At 49.7% G+C, this 23337-nt stretch overlaps 1 protein-coding gene and 1 long non-coding RNA gene across 6 annotated transcripts in view; one reads left to right on the top strand and one right to left on the bottom strand.

Moving 5' to 3' along the window:
• ABTB3 (ankyrin repeat and BTB domain containing 3) overlaps positions 1-21762 on the bottom strand; it is a 255024-nt gene extending 233262 nt beyond the window's left edge. For all 5 annotated transcript variants that reach the window (XM_053922006.1, XM_053922008.1, XM_053922007.1 and 2 more), the window contains exon 1: positions 20067-21762. In XM_053922006.1, coding sequence (XP_053777981.1) covers positions 20067-21210 — 1144 coding nt within the window. In that variant the 5' untranslated portion in view covers positions 21211-21762. The remainder of the gene's footprint in view (positions 1-20066) is intronic.
• Positions 19342-23337, top strand: part of LOC128780623 (uncharacterized) — a 51824-nt gene continuing 47828 nt past the window's right edge. The window contains exon 1 of the long non-coding RNA XR_008426567.1: positions 19342-19499. This is a non-coding gene — a long non-coding RNA (uncharacterized lncRNA). The remainder of the gene's footprint in view (positions 19500-23337) is intronic.

Raw genomic sequence — 23337 nt, 5'->3', positions numbered from 1 at the left:
CATCCTGCTAAAAATGTAGAAGCAATGACTGGAGCTGTGGCAGCCATGTTGGGACCATGAGGGCACCCTGAGAATGCAAACCGTGCTAAAGATGGAAAGACAAAGCAGCACAGATATTGTGGAAGCATATTCCTGACTTGGGACTGCCTACCTGCCTTTGACTGTTATAGGAGAGGAAATCAACTCCCTGCTTGCTGCAACCACTGTTAGTTTGGTTTCTGACACTTGTTGCCAAATACAATCTGATATCAGAGTGGTGAATTAAAATCAAGTGTTCTTATTGGTCAAGAATGCACCTTCACCTCTGGCCACCTTTAGTAATCGGATGCTCTCACTGAATACATGGGTTTGTACTCTAATTTGGGGAGTTAATCAAGTGATAACTTCACTGAGTACAGAACAGGAAAAGAGACAAAAAAACTGGAAGATCCAGATTGTCCTCAAAGGGCTTATGGTATAATGGGAGAGGCAGATCATAGAGCAAAAAGTTTCTGACAAAAGGACCTATAGGATCCACAGCTGAAGCATTTCAGACAGCATGCCAATGGGGTGGGATTTCAGGGAAGGGAAAATCTGCTTGTTCCAGGGCCACCCCAGGAATGGTGTTGGGCTTGATATAGAGCAGAGTAGCTGAGGAGGAGGAAAGGAGCCATTCCAGGTGGACAAATAGCGTGAGCAGAAGCTTGGAATTAGGAGTGAAAGTGTTCAGGGGCAGGTGGGAGGCTACAGAGGTCCCACTGAGGCACAACTAGGGGATGCCAAGATGAGGAGTTTGGACTTGACCCTGAGGCCAATAGGGAGATAATACTATCAGAGCGAGGCTGATCTGGGGTGTCAGGAGGGATGGAATGGGGTGAAGAGAGGGTATAGAACAAGATTAAGGTGAGGCTCCAGTGAGGAGGCTGACTGTGGTCTGAAGGCTTCTGGGACATTCCGAGTGGAGATGGAGAACAAGTGTGGCAGATGCAATGACAGTGTCAACAGCACCACCACCATGGCCCTTACAGCTGAGGGTTACTCTGGACAGCCAGAGGGACGGAGCAAGCCAACAACACAGCATCCCTTCCCTCCCCTCCTGCACGCAGGCTGCTTGGATGGAAGCTACCACATTCAGGCTCCTCCCTCTCCCCAAAGAGAAATAAGGAGTACGGACCTAGCATCCATGTGCAAGAAGGATGCTAGCCCATCCAAATGACACTTCCAGATTCCAGATTCCAGATTCCAGACACAAGATCACAGGGACTTGGAATGGAAGGGACTTCACCTGTCATCAAGAAGTCACAGAACTCTAGGGTAGCATGGGCCCCTGGAAGACTCCTCAGGTTCTGATTTTCAAACTGGGTTCCATATGGCAATAGGGTGCTCTGTACACAAAGGGATAATGATTGGAGGGAGGTAACCCTGCTTTTTCATGTTTCATATATTGAGGTTCCCAGAAAACCTGCATTTCAAATCAAAGGGTCACTACCAAGCTGAAAGCCATCAATAACCCCACTCCCTCCCTCATCTGACAGGTGAAGAAACTGAAGTCCACAGAACCCTCCATTTCCTGTAAGTCCCACCTATCTTGTAATCAAGTCTCTGGGTCAGTGTTTACATTTCTTGGACAGCCTCCCATGGTTCGCTGTTACCACTCACCACTGGACCCCCAGTTCCTGGCACAAAACCTGCCACAAGGTAGGCGCGTCATAAGTACCTGGTTACTAAATGGAGCTACGAATAAAAGGGGATAAAGGTGGCTTTCAGCAAGGCAGTGGCAGAGCCACAGTGACTCAATCCTGGGCCACGGCCACCGCTTGCAGATGACCGAGCTCAGGCGCATGGTGACAGGACATCCTTGGCTCCTCTGTTCACAGAGTTCCCAGCCACCTGTGACAGGGCTTGGGGGTCTGTCTTCAGCCACCACTGAAGCTCACATCATCCTGTGTTGGAGTAATGGTGCAACTTCCTCGAGGACGCCAACTGTGTCACATTCTCTCCAGCTCCCAGACTGGCCGAGAACAGACACACAGCACTGCCTTTCTGCTTCTCTTCACCAAACTCCTGATTTTCAAAAACATTCGGCAAGTCTTCGAAAACGCAGCTGGGAAGAACAAGTGCAGACTGCAGAGTGGCTGAGCTGGAAAAGGGCTCCATGCGGTGAAGTCTCCGGTGACTCTCCCAGGAGTTTTTTTTTTCTGCCTGCTGCTCAGATTTTTCCCTTGTCTCTAAAGTGGGGACGTTGGCCCCTTCATCGACTCCTGAGGGCCACGCTGATGCTCCACATTGCTGTAGGAAGAGGGACTGACCCGTGAACTGTATGAACAAGGAACCACATCACAGGTACCAGCTATGGCTTCATTCCACATCGCTGAGCCTGAACAGCCATGCAACAAAACTTCCTGTCCAGATTCAGACACCACAGGGCACCATCCACTGGAGGCAGGGAGAGGCAGCAGAGGGCTCATGGTTTGCCTTTGTTCTGGGTTCTGATGACCTCGGGGACTGCATAGCACGGGCGAGCGTGCATGAGCGTATCTGTGTGTGTGTGTACATGTGCACAATGCCTCAGATGGACAGTGAAACTCGCCGAGTAACCTTCCTGAGGCCAATCTCAACTTGGTGTCTTAATGTCACAAGCACAGGACCATTTTTTCTTGAGGCAACTCAGTCTCAGGGCCTCTTCCTGGGTCTTCTCGAGTCTTTGAGAATATCCAATGCCTTAAAAGTGCAAATGATCAGCTCCAAAACATGAGAAGAAAACTGGAAAGCCATAATTAATTACTGTGTAATTAAGCGGCTAAAACCCATAACATGAAGTCAACCTCATGTATTGTTGACTCCAACATTCATGATGACTTCATTACTCCTTTGATTTTTGCCAGTTTGCAGGGATTCCTGAGGACACACGATGATGGCAGAGAAATCAGAGCCCACTGAAAATTAGGGAGGGCATGCGCACGGCAAAACACTTACGAACTCTTTCCAGCCATCATATAAAGCTAACGGGCATGAGGTAGGGCCTGCAAGGATGGGGAGGCTAGAGCTTAGGAAGACATTAAAACTGCCTTCATGACAGTCTACACAGTTTTAGCTATGGAGACTCAACCTAAAATGTCTACTTTCTTTTTCTTATATATATATTTTAAATGTACAGGATTTATTCACTCTGTCACCAGGAGCACAAAATATCAAACAGAAAGGCTGCCCCTCCCCAACCCCACGCAAATATCTAATTTCTGAAAATTCTGCTGAGCTTATGTAGGCATGCTTGCGCCACGCGCCACGCACCACACGCCAGGGCTGTCTGCTTCCCAGGGACTGCTGCAGTTAACAAATGTTCGCCCAGCTTGTTTCAAATGAAAGCAAACTGAAGCGTTCCTTGATATACAATGCACAATCAATAACCTCCTACTTCTCCTTCCATAGAAAACTCATTTTCCTTTAAGGAAAACGTGATGAGTGATTAAGATCCATAACAGAGACCCTGTGAACAGAATATGTAAGGATTTCGGGCTGTAGCAGTCTGCGGTGGAAAACTTCTGGCAAATTCAAAACAGTAAAGGTCAGAAACCTCAGTAGGAGCCTGGCTCCCACTGAGCACATCCCATCTTTTCACAGCCCACCCAGTGCAACATGGGGTGACCTCTTCTGTGTGGGAACAGAATGGATTTTACAGCTGAGCTGAGGTACATGGGGCTCCGCGAGCTTCTACCACCCCGTGCTGGTGTTAAGAAACGGCTTGCTTAGGTGGGGCTGCAGATGCCTCTAGAAAGTCTCATGGGTGAAGGCGGGGGTGGGGGTGGGGGTGGGGGCCAGAGAGGAAGGTGCCAGTAGCCCATGATGGAGGCCCATTCTTTGTGCGCCTATGGGAAGATGGCTAAGGAGCCATCTGTGTTCTGAGAGCCCAGCAGAAGCTCTCAGGATCCAGAGCTCACCTCCCCTCTCCTTTCTTTCTTTTTTTAAAGATTTTATTTATTTATTTTTAGAGAGAGGGGAAGGGAAGGAGAAAGAGAAACATCAATGTGCCCTGGTTGGTGTGGCTTAGTGGATTGAGCACCAGCCTGCAAACCAGAGTCGCCGGTTTGATTCCCAGTCAGGGTACATGCCTGGATTCTGGGCCAGGTCCCCAGTGGGGGGTACAAGAGGCAACCACACACTGATGTTTCTCTCCCTCTCTTTCTCCCTCCCTTCTCTTCTGTCTAAAATAAATAAACAAATATTTTTTTAAAAAAAAGAAAAAAGAGAAACATTCATGTGTGGTTGCCTATAGAGCACCCCCAACTGGGGACCTGGCCTGCAATGGAGGCATGTGCCCCCGCTGGAAATCAAACTGGCAACCCTTTTATTCACAGGCCTGTACTCAATCCACTAAGCTACCAGGACATCCCCTGTCCTTTCTTAATGGACGTTCCATGGACTTCCTGACCTTTAAGTAGCAACAACTGAAGCCCATACAGTAATGCCCTCGGGGGCCCATAAGGGGCCTCTTTCCTTCCCACAGCTGAAGATGGAAAGGTAGGGGCATCGGCAGACTCAAGGTTCCATTGAGGCTTGAGAGGTTACGGAGGAGGGTCAGCATATACATCCAAAGGTTGGGGGGACCAAATGCTAGGGTAACCTCTACATCCTGATTAGTCTTCAGGTGGGGTCCCATGTACTCCTTTCCCCATCCTGGAGACACTCAGTCCAGATTCTGAAAAGACGTGAGCACCCACAATGCGCAAAGAGTGGCACCAAGAAGCACCGTAAGTCAAGCTGAAGCCCTGTGCTGCCACTTACTAGGTGACATCAGGCAAGGTACTACCACTTCCCTCTCAGCTTCCTCATGCGCAAAGTCAGGATACTAATACCTACCATCCACCTACCACACAGGGCTGTTAGGAATATTAAGAACAATGGTTGATGAGGCCTTGTAAATGGTGCAAGTCTAAAGAATTAATGATAAATAACAAGGCATTGTGGGGTTCAAAATTACAGTCACTGTGGCCTGACAAATAGTAAACGTCTCCTCCTGTCTTCCCATGGTCCCTTGCTTCAGTTCTACTCAGTTGGCAGGTGAGTTTGTCCCCTGAGGAAGGGGGAAGGAGAGGCCAACCTGAGTTGGTCAATAGGAACATTAGGTTAAACCAGCTCAGATTAAGTATTTGAATCACATTTTAGAAAAAAACAAATGGGTCTTTCCAATCACGATGCTGGACTAGATGTTGGCAGTGGTGTGTACCTTCCCTGCTGTGCCAGTGCCTGGCATTTAGTAGACACCGAACTATTTCCCGAGTGAAGGATGAGAAGCAGAGATGGAGAGAGACCAACAAAACCACAAACAATGAACCATAAGGGAGCAGATTGAACAAGGGGTTGATTGATATTTACAATTCTACATGGCCAATCTGAATAAATTGATTTTTCACCTAATAGCTGATTTCTCCTCCTATGGAACTGACCTAGCACAGTCTAGACACAGTCCCAGTGTCATCAGAATGTTTAAGGAATTTTCAAAGGATCCCATTACACCCTGTCACAGCAGCCAACACGGTTAGTGGGACTGCCTGCTGATGACACGCCAGGTAGCCGGGGTAGGAGCCCCAGTTCCGGCACCTCCACTGCATGGCCTTGAGTGAGGCTTGTGAGCATCTCTGAGTCAGTTTCCTAGGCTGTGCAGTGAAGCTAACAACACTGACCTCACTGGTGGCAGGATTAAGCTGAGAGAATACTGGAAAAGTGCTCAGCACAGATGCTTACATCTGGCAGACCCCAATGAACAGGACCCAGTGTGAATCACAACTGAGGAAAGAGAACAAAGCCTTGTTTCTTTCTTCCTGGGACAGCGTGGCATGTGGACACCAACCTGGGAATTCAGGGAGCTGTGGTCCAGGCCCAGCCATGAAGTGAGTTCTTTCTACTTTTAAAAGCTCATCTGCTGCTCATCTGCTGCTCATCTGCTGGAGCTGTGCGGCCCCACACGTTCACCCTCCTGGTTCTCAGGTGTCTGATTTGCAAAACCCACCTGACACCCAGGCTGAAGGCAGCAGGGCTGAGCCAGGAGAATTGTGCAGGCTTCTCCCGGCTCTAAGATCCAAGAGTCTACGCAGACACAGCTTTCAAACTTGGAATTAGAGCGAGGTGCCATCTCATAGGAAGAAAGTGGATACAAAGGAATCGTGAGCAGTCATTCCTTGTCTGTTCTTCAAAGAGAACCATCCTTTGAAAAGGGGAGATTTTCAGGGCTGAGAATTCGGAAATATAGAGGAAGACTCCAAGCCAGTTGCTATTAGTTAGGACCAGGATCTTGGTTTGCTTGTTAGTGAAGTGCCATTGATTCCTGCTTCATTTTGTAGATGACAAATATTTATGCAGTGTCCACGCATGCAGGCAGTGTTCTCAGTGTTGGGGTGATGGTGGTGAATAAGTCAGACAAATATCCCTGCTCACGTGGAGTCTACAGTCTATGGCCATGTGCATTCACTGAACAAATACATTTAACTGCCAACTGTGTGCCAGATGTGGTTCTAGAGATACAAAGATAAATAAGAAGTAGCCTGGCTTGTAAAGATGAACAGGTGAGTGGATTATTCAGTATAACCCGAGGAGTGCTGTAATGAAGGTTTCAGATGCCTGGAGAATGAGAAACCCAACAATAATAGCTGCCACACTAAGTGCTTCTATATATTGCAGTATTTTGTTTCATCCCCAAACATGCCTATGAGGTGGGCACTCTTAAGGGATATGGGGGGTGGGGAACTGAGGCTGAGAAAGAAGCACTTGCCCAAGGAGGCACAGCCAGGGGATGACCCTAGGATGTGAACCCAGGCTGCATGACCACAGACCCCTGCTTACCTAGCACGATACACCACATATGAATTCTTCCCATAACATCACCAGATTAGACACCTCAGTGAGTAAGTAATTTACACGACACAAGTCTCAAATCCGACCTACAGTCATCATCTTCTCTATCAGGGTTTAGGAATTCAGGACTGACCCTGTCTGTTTATGTAAAATTGCTTTAGCCACAACAATTCGTTGGAAAAAAAAAAACAAAAAACACATTTCCTAATTTCAGAGGTAAGCCAGTTTCAAAGCCCTGACCTTTGAGAGCCACAGGTCAACATGCCAACTTTGGGGGATGGAAGCAAGCACTTTGGCTTGGGAGGCTGGGAAGCATCTGGCTGGACAAGTTATTTTTGGTTTGGAGATAGCTTTGATGGGTTACACCTCTGCTCCCTTGTATCAGAAATGCCACCTGGGAGTGAGGATGGTGCCTTGAAGGGGAGATAAAAAGAGGAGCTTTGCATCAGGGGGGAAAAAATAGCAGAATTGCAAGTAATCACGAGGATGGGGAGAGGAGAGTCCTCTTCGACTTTGAAGCATTTAGTTATTGGATCCTGCTTTCTACCAGTTCTGTTTTTCTAATTATGGTTTTTCTCATTCCCTTCCTTCTTTCTCCCATCACTTTTGGAGCCTGGAGCTTGGCAAGGTCCCAAGCACAGCACTGACATTTCTGTCCTCTCCCCTCCCCAGCCCACCTCACTGGGTGCTTCTCTGAGCCTCAGCAGGACACTCTGCTGGTTTGCCTCCATGGCCGAAGACAAAGCACAGACACACTGAGGGGTCCCCGCTCCCTGGGACACCTGAGCCTCCCAGGATGTCAAAGCCAGAACACTTGCTATTCTGGCCAGTGCCTTTCAAACTCTACCTGGCAGAATTCTTTTCTCAAATGCATCTTATGCCAAAGTCCAATATATTAAAAAACAGATGAAAGGGTAGCAACTAGGCTGACGTGCATGTAGGGCAGGGATGGGAAGCCTCCCCACTTGACCTCCACAGGGGCCCCTGCCACTACTGCCTTGGGAAAACACCCTTTCTGATTCATTCTGGTTAGTGTGGTTTCCATTAAGTACATGCACGCTGCTTGTTCACTGGGCTTGAAACCATCCCCAGGGTTTGCAGGCAGAAATAACCCCATAGCCCAGGGTGTAGTGTAGTAACCACCTAGCAGGCCACACAACACAATTGATCATTTCCTCCTCCTAGGTACATTCTTCTGTTGACTTCTAGGACAGGTCTGGTTCTCCTTGTTACCGGCTATTCCTTCTCAGTCTTCTTTTCCGGTTCCTCCTTTTCTGCCTGACCCAAGGAAGGGCTCAGTCCTCGGTCTTCTTGTCTCCCACATTCACTCCCTAGGTGATTTTGTCCTATCTCATGGCTTTAAAAACCATGCATATGCTCCCTACTCTCAAATTTATATCGCCAACCATTCTAAACGCCAGCCATGATTATCCAACTACCTAGCTGACAGCTCCACTTGGACATCTGAAAGGCACCTGAAACTCACCTTGTCCCAGACTGGACCTGAGATCTCGCCTCCATGTCCAAACCTGTTCTTGCCTCAGTCACCCGCACCCCAGTTTACGGCACCTCCATCCTCCCAGTTGCTCAGACCACAGCCCTGGAGTCCTGCTCGACCCCTCTCGTTCCCTCACACCCCAGTGCACCAGCAACATCTTGTTGGCTCTTCTTCTTCATTACAGCCCAGATCCAACCACTTCATAGCCCACCTCGCAGCTCCCACCCTGGTCTAGACTACTAACATCTCCTGCCTGGATTATTGCAAGAGCCCACACACACTGGTCTCCCTGACTTCACCTTTTTAGAGCCTACTTTCAACTAGCAGCCAAAGTGATCCTTTTAAATCACAAGCCATACCTGCCAACCCTTACTCAAAACCCTGAAATAACTTCCCAGGTCACTAAAAATAAAAGTGCAAGTCTATGGTAGCCTGTGAGGATCTACTCAACTTGTTTTCTCCTAACGTTCTGCTTTCACCACAATGGCATCTTTGTGCCTCCTGCCTCAGGGTCTTTGCACTGGCTGTTCCCTCTGTCTGGTACACTCTTCCCCCAGATGCTCAGATGGCTAAATCCCTCACCTCCTTCACCTCTCTGTGCCAATGTCACCTTCTCAGTGAGACCACACTATTTATAATTACAACCCATTATCCTCAGTCCTCCTGGTCCCCCTCACTGATTTCTTTTTTCAATGGTGAGTATCACCTTCTAATATCCTATATTGTTTACTTATATTATGTTGACTGTTTTGGGTCTTCCCCCACTACAGTGCAAGTTCTATGAGGACAAGGATTTTTGTCTGTTTGCGTACTGATGTATGCTAGGTGCCCAGAACCACACTTCCTGCATAGTAGCCTCTCAATAACTATTTATTGAATGAATGAATAAACAGAGGACATTTGCAGCTTATAGACCACTTTCCTATTTGAGGATTCCTTTGAGCCTCAAAACTTTCTGGGACTTTTCAGATGAGAAAACAAGTCCAGAGAGGTTGAATCACTTGCCTGAGATTGTGTAGCATGTTCTAGAATGGACCTCGTGCCCCCTTCTGTCCTTAAACCCTCAAGCACTGTTTCAGCTGAACACACAGGTACCAATCCCTCCTAAGCCCAGGCAGGCCCCATCCAGCTCTCTCCTGTCTCCCCAAACTCGCACCTGGCTTGGTGGTGACTGTATTTGAGGGACAGTGCACAGGCTGCTTATTTTTTCCCAGAGGGGCCCTTACACACTTTCACTCAAATGAACTCATATCTTGTCTCTAGGGACCACTTGTCATAGACGTAAGCTTCCAAGACAGCTTCTCACTCCAAGCCCCTCCTCCAGCACACAAGAGGGACCCTGACATGCTGTCCCACCTCTGGCCTTCTGTTTACATACATGTCACAACAACTGGATACCCCACAAGGAATGAGGGAGGGGGTGCAGACAGCAAGGAAGGGAGAGAGAGACACTTTGCAAATCAAGAAGAGGCTCCCTTGGTTCTTTCTTAACAACCATGGTCATGAGGTTGTGAAGTGCAAGTTAATAACTGCTTCTAGTTCCCTGCTGAGACATTTCTTTCAGGCCTAAGCTACAGGAGTTGTTTATTTCTGTCTCATACATCATACTATGAACTGAGTATCTGCTCCTGATCTTTTGCATAGACCACTGGGAAGCTTGCAGCCAGCAGATTCTGCTGCTCAGTCCTTCAGAGTCCAAGACTTAACCAGTGGCCCCCTGGTTCCCAGGCTGAAGGACTGAGAGTGAATTACACCACTGGTTCTTCTGGTTCTCTGGCTTGCAGATGGCAAATTGTGGGACTTTGTAGCCTACAACCACGTGAGCCAATTCCTGTAACAAATCTCCTCTTATACTTGTTTATACATCTATAGGCTCTGTTTCTCTGGAGAACCCCAATACAGTGGTAAACACTCAACAAATGCTGGCTTTAGCATTACTAAGAGTTGGGCTTTACAGTCTCCAAAGTATTGCCTCACTTGACACGTTGGACTCCCAAGAACACCAGAACCTGGTATCATCATTATTTCCCATTCCTGTATGAGCAAACTGAGGTTCAGAGCAATCAGGGGCCTGTCCAAGGTCACAGAGCACACGTAGAACCTGCTGCCCTGAGCTGAAGGCTTCCCACTAACTGGAGGGTTCAGGAACCTTCCTGCACCCTTTCCTCCTCCACTGCCCCGCACCCTGTAGGCTCCAAGAGGTTCTGCATGATGAAGCCCGTGAAATCGCCAGCTTGCTTTTGGTCGGTTCTTTCATCCAAAGCTCTCATGCTGGGAAAAGGAAAACTTGGAGCAGCTGCAGAATCAGCGAGAGCAGTGAGAGAGACCAGGTGGGGAGGAGTGTAGGAAGTCAGGAGTGGTGAAGAGACCAGGGCCCCCACACCTGGGACCTCATGCACACCAGCCTGCCCTAGTGATGTGGATAAGAAGCCTCAAGAGACTTGTCATCTGGGCCAAAGATGGCAGTTGCAGTATAGAGAGAGCAGGAGGAGAGGTGGGGTAGGCTCCCAAAGAGTGGGGGACAGATGCAGAATTCAGAGACACTGACTCAGAGTGAGATTGGCAGCTCACATCCCCCACCCTCATCCCCACCCTGTTGGCTTGGCTCCAGTGTGGAAAGGAGAGTCTTGAGTCTTAATCCCCAACACCAGCCCAGGTCCCCCGAATGTCTGGTGTCCTGGTGCTGACCACAGCTGCCCCTGGAAGCGCAAGAGAGGGGCAGCTGGACCTTACCCCACAGTCCAAAGAGACTTCATTCAATGGCCCCATGAACCTTCCTCCTCAGTAGCTGCTGCCCTGGGTGCAGTGTAACATCTGGATGATTATTTGTAAAGACACTAAACCCACTGCAGGCCTGCAAGCTCCATGAATGCAGGAACCATCACCAGTTCTGCTCCCCAGGGTGAGCCTAGGCCCCAAACTTCCAAGTCAGCACAGAAAAGGCACAAGGGGCTGAGGGAGGGAAGAGCTATGCCTGCTCCCCAATACTGCTGATAATGAATGGAGAGGAAAGATGTGACTTGTATCTGCATGCTTCTCAGACATGTCCTGACCCCCAGGGTGGTACTATGAACTGGGGTAGGGAGAAACGATGACACATGCCACGCCCCCCAAAAGAACACACAGTTGGTCCGAGCAACCTCAACCTTCTCCGAGGCTGTCAGTCTTTAAGGTACCAAGCTGCCTCTCTGGCCTGCTCGCAGATGTAAAGGCCCTGGGGAACTGCTAGTTTGGTTCTGCCTTGAGCACACCTGATCCTCAGAGTAATCACTTTCACTGGCTCAGCCACAAGCGAACAGGGACCTCCGCATGCTAACAGACTAGTGTTTACTGTGAGATGCACAGTAAAACTGGAGATGTTATAGCCAGTGATAAATTCATCTCCAAAACTGCTGTGACAGGCAGCCTCTCACCCCACTCTGCCTCCCAGGAATGATCTGGTTTGCAGGAGACAAGGAATCACAGTGGACAGGAGCTGAGCTAAGAATCCAGAAACCTGGGGTACTGGCTCTAGCTCTGCCGTGTCACCATGGGCAACACTGCGTCTCGCTTGGGCCTCGCTTTCGCCACCTGTAAAATGTGAGAGTTGAACCAAATTCTCCCTAGGGATGAGGCGTGGCATGGGCGGAAAGAAGGCAGAATTTGAAGTCCCTCAGACTTGAGCTGAAATCCCCACTCTGCCATTTATTGTCGTGGTGACTCTGAGAAAGTTACTAAATGTCTCACAGCCTCCGATGCTTCTGCTGTAAGATGGGAGTGATAACACCCAACTGGCCTTCCCATGTTCACTCTTCTCTTCCTGTCTACCCTCCACACTGCAGCCCACAATGAGCTTTTTAGAACACAAATCTGATCATACCATCACTCCTTTAAAGCTTTCAAAGGCTCTCCAGTGTCCTTGGGAAAAGACAAACTCCTTAATCTGACACGTGCTAGGTCCAACTCTACCCATTTCCCCTCACTTCCTTCTCCCATTGTAGCCACAGTGGCCGCTCTCCTTTTCATCATGCTCCCTTCTGCCACAGACCCTTTGCACATTCTGTTTGCATGCATGGAGCACTCTTCTACCTTTTCAACCGAATGAGCCATGCTTCAACCTCACTCAAGCCTCCCTTCCTTAGTGAAGCCTTCCCATTCTCCCGACTACATCAAGGGCCTCAGTAAAGACTCTTAAAACCCCATGCATCTCTCCTTTGTAGCATCTGTCCCAGTGGTAAATCTACACCTGCACGATTATTTGATGAAAAAACTTAGTGCACTACCTGCCTGCAATCTCTATGAAGGCAGGGATTACGTTGCTTAACATCTAACACAGTGCCCGTAGAAAAGGTCATAATGAATATAATCAAATCCAACACTGACAACATTTATTAAGCAAGTTCTACATGTCAGGGACTTCCCAACATCCCTGTGAATTAGGTTTTATTATTCTCATTAAACAAAGGGGAAGACTGAGTCACAGAGAGGCTAGGTAACTTGCCCAAGCTGGGTTATACACAGCTAATCAGTGGTCAAATCCTGGAAGTCTGGTTTCTGGCATGCTAGCTGAGTGAAGCCTTTCACTCAATAAGTGGAACAGAGTGCCTCCCTCCCCTGCTCTCAACTAGATTCAACATGAATGAGAAGACAACTTTTATTGTGTTTAGCCCTAAGATATTAGGGTTTGTCTGTGACAACAGCTAGCATTACACTAACCCATAAAGTAAATGGTACTATAGTGGGGTGCTGAAATATGGGCATTGGCTTAGAAGTCAGATAGTGGGTCGTGATAAGAGAGACTGGAAAACTGGAGACCTATGTTATGCAGTGGTAACAGTTTTGGTTCAACTCTAATCTATGAAAATTTAGGAGGCAGAACTCAGGCCTACTGAGCCTGTAAGCTGATTGTTCCTGGCTGAGTTTAGCATGGTATTAGGGGAAGAGAGGAACTCAGACATCAACTAGCCAGTTTGCAAGTAAAATGGGAAATAGTGGAGAGCTGAAAAAGACAACTCAAACAATCAGAGAGAAGATTGAGAAGACTTTTAAGTGAAATATCAAACTAAGGGTATAAGCTTCCCAGCTAAACCTGATGGCCTTGAGGTAGCTGCCATTAATCTGAGAGAAAAAGAGACGCATGGAGTTAAGAAACAGAAATAATGCAGGTTTCAGAGAGAGGTCTAGGAAGTAACTTTGGGTGCAGCTACTGGCACACGAGGCATCATAGTGAAGATTCTAAGTTGTCAGAACCGCACTGGCAAAATCTCTAAGACTGGATTTTAAATCTTTTATGTTTACAGCATTAAAACTTGGGCCTCAAAAGTTCAAGGGCAAGAGCTAGGTTATAAAAGATTTAGAGCTTCAAGGAGACCATGCTCCCCAAGATCCACTTCAGGTGTGGCCAAGAAGAATAATGGACAATGAAAATCCTCCCACACAGCAGAGCCAGGATCATGGAGATCAAAGAACCAGGAACTTCCCCACAGAGAGCTCGCTTGAGCAAGGAATGTCACCCACTTCCAGGGCACACAGTGCCGGTGTGGCAAAGTTTCATAACTACTAAGGGCCAGTGACTTCTATGTGTCTTTTATTATTGCCTTTTCCTAATGGGTTATTCTTCAATATGGCATAGGGGCACAGAGTGACAGATAACAGGTCTCTTTTGGCTCATGGGTCCCTGGACCATGAGGAGCCACACTCAATCCAAAAGATAGGACAGAGATTCACCCAAAGATCCTGAAATTTAAGTTGGAAGCACTGATCAGACAGAACATGAGTTTCCTCCCTTGGGGAAAGGGAAACATGTTTTGTGTGTAGGAAGGATGCACACAGTGGTTTGATGGCCAGGGGGCCAATGATATATAAGCACAAGTGATGAGGTCCCTTGAAGGCTTATTAGCCCATAATTCTCCACACTCTCCTTCTTCCTCTACCTGTTGGCTGGATGAATGTCCACAGAAGACCCTGAAGGCCACGACGTTTTGACAATAAAGAAGGCAAACTCTCCCTCAGTCTTGTTACCTAAATGATCCTCTTGCCTCCTCCCACTCTATCCCGCTGCCAATTGGACTTTAGTTAGAAATGACCTATCGCACCAAGCTCCTGAGATTCAGGGGTTGTCTTTTACAACAGCTAATGTAACTGTGATGATTATAATACACAGAGCTCTTAAGACAGTGCTTGGCACATAATAAGCACTATACAAGTGTAGTTATTATTATACCCATTTTATAGACAGGAACTTCAAGTTATGTTCTGACTCCGAAGCCCTTTGCTATTTTATATTTACATCTCAGTAGATGATAATCAGACCCATTTTATAGGTGAGTTTAGTGCCTGGCTCCAGGTCACACACAACAGCTGACCAAGAATTATAGGCCTTCCTCCTACTCAAAGGCCTTCAGGAAGCTCACCCCAGACCTCAGGTCTCCAGGTTGGTCTCCCATTGTTTTATTCTGTTATTTTTTCTCTTACGTTTCAGGAAACACCCTACTTGCAATGCCCCAGCACAGAACTGGCAAGTCTGCACAGAAAACCAAATAACCCTCCACTGACCCAAATTCCAAGTTTTAATTTACACTGAGCTAGTTAATTAAAAACGTGCTCTGTGAGCACAGACACCCCTGTGGCTGGCTCCTGAGATAGCTTTTGCTGTTCTGTGTAAGCAGCAAGGTTTCTTCGGTGACATTTGTGTCCATCACAGGGCCGATGCGCCCCAGACCAGCACAGACAGTCCAGGACAGGAAAACTGCCGAGTGGAAATTTCGTGCAGAATCAGAATCTCCGGGGCAACAGTAAAACAAAAGGCCCCAAGATCACCCCACCACCAAGCAAGGGTTGGAGAGACCAGGGCTTATATTAATGAATGTTTACGAAGTGATCGGGGATCCCTGAAATGAAAGAGACTGTTCACAATCCCCAAAGCATTATTATTACTATCAGCAGCCTGAATAATCTGGGTTTTTTAAGGAAGCCATTATTATCAAGTACCTACTATGTGGCCGGTGCGTTCACATACTTGATCTGATTTAATATTTTAATCAGCCTATGTGTGGTAGGTTTGAATTTTCTTCCTTTTTTGTCTTTTTTTTTTTTTTTGTAATCCTCTCTATGCATATGAGAAAACCAAATTCAGCAAAATTAAGTCACTTTTTATAAAGTGGCAGAGCCGAAATTCAAGGCTAGAACTTTCTTCGCGTGAAGGTCTCTCCCTTTTATCCCGCCAACTCTACCTCTTCCAGTCTTCCCTTCAGAGTCTTCCTGCGTTTAAAACAAAATTTCATTCAAGGATGCCCATGGCTTTTCTCTTGTTGTATGTCTTTTTTTTTTTTTTTTACTGACAGATATTTTGCAATACAGTGAATGGCAAATATCTAAAATGTACAAGGCAATGCATTTGAACCCACACCTCTATTAATATAAGGGGCACTTCTAACACCCCAGAAAGTTCCCTGGTGCTCCTTCATTCACAATGCCTTTTTAAAAATACAACAAATAAAATGAACTACTTTCCTCTGACCAAAAAACAGTCTTTTTGTTGCTTAGGCAGTGGGGCTGTGCCCATGGGGTATATCCCTGAGGTGGGAACACTGAATTATTTGATGCTGGAATTACTGGGAAGGGGGATCCAGTTAGAAGTCTGCACGCTGCTGGCTCCATCCACCGAATGCATTGGGACCAGATAATCTGGATGAGACAGAAATAAGAGATATAATGGTGTCTGGATTATCCTAACTACTATCACCATTTTGGCCTCTCCCATGTGTCAGGCACCAGACTGTAATACCCTTGTATACATTTAATCCTCGTAATAATTACTTTCATTTTACAGCTGAGCACACTGGGGCTCAGAGAGGGTAGATAACACACCTAAGAACACACAACTAGAAAATGGCAGCCTTGAAATTCAAATCCAAGAGGTCTGACTTCAGAAACCTTTACACATGTTGATGGGCAAATGTTAAACCCCAAAGATCTAACAGGCTGGTTACATTCATTCAACAAACAGTACTCAGCATCTACAAAGTGCTGGGTGTTGTGCCGAGTGATACGGAAGGAGATACAAACATGAATAAGACACAAGCTTCCACTGGCGGCGCCACAGAGGATGGGGAAGCACTTAAAACAGGGTCGGGATTGTCAAGGAATGGGGAAAGGGCTGTGAGAGGGCCAGCCAGGAATGGGGGGTGGGGGAGGGGTTTCACCAAGGAATGCCTCACAGAGATGCCAGAAAGATCACTCCAGAGCCAAGTCTTCAAGGATGAGTGGGAACTGGCCAGCTCAGAAGGGGTTTGAGGTGAAATGACTAGCACATACACCAGCATGCTGAAACACTTCTGTCCATTCCTTACTTATTCAATAACTTGAGCAAACCGAGCCAAAATTTAAAAGCAACACTCACTGGGGTCCCCAGCTCTTCAAAATGGCTAAAAATCAACATTAAAAAAAAAAACAAAACAGCTCTAAAGAGTAAAACAATCACCACAAAGTTCACGCCCTAAGCCCATGCCTGTGATTTTTTGAGAGTGATCAAGCCCTCACTTAAAGCCAATTATCTTTGATTTTCTGAGTTGAGTCCCACGTGACTAGTTTCATGATGCTTCAGGCCTTGGCAGCAAATTGGAAGGGTGGACAGGTGCAGAGATGGCAGGAAGAAGGGGCAACCAAGGTAGGGAAAACAACACTTGAAAAGATAAGAGAAGAAACTCACAAATCAATAGCTTTCAGGACATCCCTGTATACTATTATACCGCAGCTTGCTCAGCTCAACAGGCATAATAAGCTCCAGCTGTGTACCAGGCCCTCTCTCAGGCTTGGCGGGGGATGTGAAATCTGGTACTGCCCAGTTCAGTTCCATAGAAACAAAAGGTGCATAAACTGAGATAGCAAGAATGTCAGGTTGTGAAGGGTCTCTTCACTTGTGTAGGTAATGAAGGGTGGGAGGAGTGGCCAGATGACTGGGAATTCATCTGTCACTAAAGAGCAAGAAACTGAAGCAAGATACTCAAGTTTCCATGCCTCAGTTTCCTCTTTTGTATAATGGGGATAATAGCAGTACTGTGTTAAGGCAATGTTGAAGATCAGATGGGTCAACACACAGAGCACAGTTGGATGCACATGTTAGTCCTCATTGCCTCTGTACCTCACTGCTTCCTCAGTCCTAAGCTTTAGTAACTGCTCGATAAATATTGCTGAACAAATGAATTCACAAATGAATGGATAAGTGATGCTACTGAGTCAAAGGGGAAAAATTGATGATGTAAGGCATGAGCTCTTTCATAAGGTTTGCAGATCAGAAAGATTGCCATGCAAAATAGTTTAAGAAATAAGTGTGTGTTTAATGTATGTTTCGGATAGGTAAAAAATTAATCGCTCATTCCTTAACTCTATTGCATCGATTACCTGCCATTTTAAACAAGCCCAAGAAAGAGAGACGAGGAGATCACAATGAAATTAGGGTACACCTCATACTAAGAGATGGCTGGAGGGGCCCTGAAACCCAGGAGTTAAGCTTTGTGGTGTGGGAGAGGCTGTGATGACAGCAAACCCCAACCACCACACACTCACCCTGCCCCAAACCAGCGCTGTGGGCTTCTCCCTTCCTTAAATTATACTTACTCCAAAAAGTATAAACACAACACTGTCTTTAAAAGATGTTAAAGATCATAAAAGTAAAACCAGCTTGAAAAAAATATAGAGGCTGCTAACACAGGGAGCTGCAAGAGGATCTGGGGATGTCTTACAGATCTCCACCCTTATTTTACAGATGTGGAGACTGGGTCCAGAGCAGGAAAGCAAGTCCCCCAAAGTCATAACTTCAGGAGATTGGCAGACAGTGGTAGAGCTGGGTGCCCAGATTCCCAAACTAGAGCCTCCTAAGGGGACTGCTCTGTTCTGCCAAAGGAAACATTGAGGGAAAAATAAGAGGAGGTGCCAGCTCCAGCAGGGGAGAAGGGCTGGGAGGAGGGGAGTAAGGAGTACAGAACCACTGTGATGCGGTAGCTAAAAACAAGGGTGATGGGCACACGCAGTGGGAAGAAAATTTAAGCCCTTCTGCGCTTTTCGTGGGGGTAGGATTCCAAACGAGGAATAATCTAGTCCAGTCCAAGTTCCTGATTTTTGCAGGTGTATCCACCTTCTTCTACAGAAGCACACACAAAGACCAATGTCTTCATCCCAGGTGTCTTCCTCTAGGTCAGGATATCTCGGGGTGGGGTGCGGGACGACTCCAAGATACCCTCTCGTTAAGGATTGCGCCCTCCACTGGCTGCAGAGGGGGAAAGGCTCCGGCAAAGAGATCACGAAGATTCTCCGGGAACAAGACCCCGCCCTCCCCTCCACCCCCTCTTTGCTCCTTCCTTCCACTCCCCTAATGATAACGGTGATCAAAGCCAGGCAAAGGGACAGAAAGCTGAGGGTGGGTTTCCGAAGGGCTTTTACTAGAGCGGGTCGCCCCGCGCGCCTGGCTTGGTCCTGCGCGCATTCACAGGCACACTTCACACACACACACGCACTGCCGCGCACACGCTCAGGCGCATTGAGACTCACACTCACACACTCATGTGCACACGGCTGGCACCCCCAGAGGCCCAGCTGCGCCCACCCCATCTCTCCTTCAGCCCCGGGAAATGGACAGGCAGCGAAATGAATGAAGTCTGCCCAGAAAGACTGCATTTCAGCTCTAACCACGCAACCTCCGGCCAAACCGCCAAATATAAAACAAAGTTTTATTTCGCTTTTAGACTCTCCAGTTACGCTTCTACCATTTCCTGTGGAAAATTGAAGCTTTGAAGTGTCTAGCTCCGGCTTTCATAGACAGGGCCGCCAGTTCGAGCTTTCAAAAACCAGAGCCCCCCGGCCCCACCCCCTCCGCCTCCAGAACAGCAGGTTCAGTCCCACCCAGCTCCTTCCTCCAAAACAGGGTGGGGGAGGGGGGCGGGAAGAATGACAGAACCTGCTAGAAACCACGCCCTAAATTGACTACCCCCTCCAGAACCCCGCCCCACTCCCATCCTGCGCGGGTTCCTGGTGGCGCTCCTTAAGCCAAATGGTAACAGCTGCAGCTCCCTGCCACAGGGCACCAAAAGCATCAAGAACTGGGAGGTCGGAACTGGAAAGGGGGGTATTCACTGCGCAGCACCCACCAGCCGTGCGCTCTGGCCCTTAAAAACTGCCCCGGAAAAACTTGAGACCTGTAAGTCTTCTCTCTCCACCTTCTCACCACACACACCTCTCCCCTACTGTCTTTACGACTAACGAGCTCTCAAATGTTCTGCCTTTGTGGTCGCGGGGCCTCTCCACCCAGACTCTGACAGTGACCCCTAAGGGCGCAGGGAAGTACGCGAACTGAGTAGCAAAGGAAAGAATGCGCCTCCTCGCGAATTCCAGGGAGACAAACTTGTACACCTGAGAATGTGGCGCCTTCAAGGTCATAAAAACAGGGCTCTGGCAGAAATGTGTACTAGACGCAAATGATCGCAAACCTTTCCGCCCCCCAAAAGGGTGCTCAGTTCTTCCCACAGCTTGCAGGAGGCAGCCACCGCCCCGCCCGGCACTGGGGGGCGGAACCGCGCGCTCTCCGGCTTGGAACCTTAGGAGCTTGAGCACTGGAGGGAACGGGCGGTTTCCGGCCACCTCCAGCTCAGCGGTCCCCTCGGAAGCTTGGGACTGCAGCGGGTGGCCGGAAGACGTGGGAGGGGAACGCGAGACAAACTTGCCAACAGAGTTGGCCGTGTTGAGTGGCACTCGCACGGCCACTTACCGCTGGCGTTCTTCCCGCAGATGAGATGCTGGTAGGGCTGCAGGAGCCCCCAGATCTCAGAGTCGTTGTTGACCGTGTGCTCCAGCGTCTCCACGGTGAACTTGGGCGCCTCGTGGAGCGTGTGGTGGTGGTGGTGGTGGTGGTTGGCGGCGGCAACGACTGGCGGGGCTGCGGCGGCTGTGGCAGTGGAGGCCGGCGGGGCGCAACAGCTGCTGCCCCCGCTGGCGCTGCTGGCTGCGCTGCAGGCGCCGCCGCTCGCCGCGCCCCCTCCGGGTGCCTCCCGCTCCTTCTCCGCCGCGGGGACCGCATTGGGGCCGGAGCTCGGGCCTGGGCCGGAGCTGGAGCCCGAGCTGGGGCCGCTGCAGCTCCGGGGCAGCCCGGAGGCCACGACCCGCGCGTAGATGTCCCGGAAGAGGCTCTCCATGCAGGCTGTCAGGTAGATGGCGGCGTGCTCGTGGATGCGCAGCGCCACGCGGCTGTCCACCATCCAGCGGTACACGCGGCCCACAGAGAAGGTGAGGCCGCAGCGCGCCGACTTGCCGCGGCCCAGGCGGTCGCCTCCGGCACTGCTCATATTGTAGAGGGACAGTGCGGCCAGCGCGGCCGCCGTGCAGTGCGCTGCCAGGCCCCAGGACAACACGATCTCCATGGCGCTCTGGATCTCGTACTTGGTGCACTTAGCGAAGCGCAGGCTCAGGCGCTGCGCCTCTTTGGCGATGCGTACAAGCGCCCGGCTCACCAGCATCGACAGCTTGGCCAGCGCGTCTTTAGGCAGGCTGCCGGGGACCGCGGGGCCTGCCCGGGGATCCCGCGAGCGCAGCAGCAGCGCCTCCAGCTCTTGGAGAGTCCAAGGGACCTCGTCGAGGTCCGGCAGCAGCCGCGAGCAGTGCTGGCCGGCGCAGTCCAGCCCCTCGGAGTCTTCCACCAGGGCAGTGTTGACGGTGTCAAAGCTGTTGTGCCGGCTGTGCATGGAGTCAGCTAGAGGCGGCCAGCAGCTCCCGCCATACGGGGACGCCGGGTGTGAGTCGGAACAGCACAGGGACAAGTTGGAGGAGCGCACCGAGTCCGCCGCGCCACCATAACCCGAGTCCAGCGTCAGATCCTCCAGCGTTCGCACTACGGGCTTCTTACCTCTCCTTGCCATCTCTGCGCCACTTCATGCTGTGGCCGCCGGAGAGCCGAGGGGAAGGAGCAGCGAGAAGCAGCGGGCACACGGGCGCGGGGAGAGCCGAGTCCGCTGCGACTCGGCTCACTTTTCCACCAGCCGCTACTACCAAGTGTTACTACTTTCGGCTGCCTCCCCGAGCCGCCGCCGCTGGGATACACTGGGGAGACCCCGGAGTCATCTTCCAAAGCCCTGGCCGGAGCTGGGGCTCACTGAGGAGCGGGCCAAGCCGGGAGGGAAGCTCACGCTGGGACTTGCCCCTTCTTTCCAAAATAAAATAAAAAGTATCTGACCCTCTCCTTTCTGGGCCCGCTGGGTGCACAAGCCACCGGGATCCCGCCTCAGTGTTCGTAGGACGGAAATGGACTCAGATGCCGCCGCCGCCGCAGCAGCAGCAGCAGCAGCAGCTCCGCCGGCGGCTTGCTCCCAGCTCCGGGTCTTGGTTCCCGGGTCCCCGCCCGGGGTTCACTCGGCGCCCGCCCACCCCGCACTGAAGCGCAGCAGCGACCGCGGCGGCTGCAAACCGTTCCAAACCCCGCAAACCTAAGGAAGCCCGAGGGGCGGGCGTATGTAAAACAGGGCCCTAAGAGAGCCAATGGGATCAGAGGATGCTAATTACCTTTTTTTTTTTTTTTAACTCCTCGGCTGCATGCATCCCCGCCCCTCACACAAGCCTCTAGGTTGTGATCGAGGCTGCAGGAAGTGGGGAGCAGCGGCCTGTGCAACTGGGGGCCTGTGCGAGCATAGGGACGCAGATACTTCCCCCCTGCTGCTGTCCCTACCCCTCAGACTCCCGGCTTTGGTACTTTAGAACCGGAAGGTGGTAGGTTGAGCAGGTGATTCCCCCAACCCCCAACCGAGGTCTGCTCCCCTTGGCTGTTTATACAGTGTCTGCCCGGGGTCGCTCTGTCTGCCCCTGCGTTTCGGATTTCACTTCCTTTACTACACGTAGCATGTTTTTCTCTTTCTCTCTTCTCCCCCACCCTTGGGTACCCAAACGAATTAGTGCGGCCCTCTTTCAGCCCCAGTTTATCCTAACGTGGAGGGAAATGAGAAACCAAAGGAGCTGCGGGGCCAGAGCGATGACACCACTGGAAGGCCGTATCTCTGGTAGCTGCCCGCCACCAGAGGCCATTAAGGTTCCTTCAGCAGTCAGGAAAGTCCTGAGCGCAGCCTTCAAACGCCTTGGTGCTGCGGGGAGGGGTGGGGGGGCGGAGCGCTGGAGTAAGGCGTAGGTCCCACTTTGCGGTCCTGGTGGGTGTGGTTCCAGGCAGCTGGAAATTTGCATGGGGGAGAGTTTACTTTTTGAGTAAAGATAAAACGTGTGCGTGACTTGGCTGCATTTGTGTCAAATGGCAGTCTTGTTTGGCTCCACCTACCAGGGCAGAAACCATTATCTTCTTCAGCTGGGGTTCCCCAGCTCCAGTGCAGTATCTCTGCCTGGGGAAGGAAACCCTCTTCTTCTGGCTGGCTAGAATTTTCATCTGAAGAGTTCCCTTCTGTAGGGAGGTAGCCCAGATCCCTCAGTGCTGGCTTGGGTGCTTGGACTGACGCCCCACCCACCCCTACCTCATCCCATCTGAGACTGTGGAATTCTGGACCCTCCTAACAATAGGCTGTTTCAGTCTTATAACAGGCCTAGATTGTGCATTGGTCTTGGGGGTCCCCAAGCAGAGACCCTCGGTAAATGTTTGCTGTAAACGGGCGGATGAAGGAAGAAAGGACATGCTTTTGAACTGCTGGTTTGAATGTTCAACAATAGCCCCCCCAGATAACTCAGTAGATTGTTTGATGTCTCTCATCCATCAACCCATCTCCACCACCACCCTCCCCTTCACATCAGTGAACCAGCCTCACCCCTGTATCATCCTAATGTACACCTCCTCTCCTCTCACTTTGACTATTATTATATGATATTTTACGAACTGGTTTCCTTCTCTCCTGCCCCTTCTTTCTCTAAACCATCCAGTCTAAGCATCTTCCAAATGCACAGTCCTGATCTTGTAATTCCTCCCGAAAAAGTTAAGGTTCCCCACTGCCCTCTAGATACATCAAGTTTGTACTGGCAAGCTGGCCTTCACTGGTCTCTTTACTCTGTTCTCAGAC

The sequence above is a fragment of the Desmodus rotundus genome, chromosome 3 (genome assembly GCF_022682495.2).
Source record: "Desmodus rotundus isolate HL8 chromosome 3, HLdesRot8A.1, whole genome shotgun sequence".
Taxonomy (NCBI): domain Eukaryota; kingdom Metazoa; phylum Chordata; class Mammalia; order Chiroptera; family Phyllostomidae; genus Desmodus; species Desmodus rotundus.
Note: the sequence above shows the minus strand (reverse complement) of the source record. Positions and strands in the feature narration are given on the sequence as shown.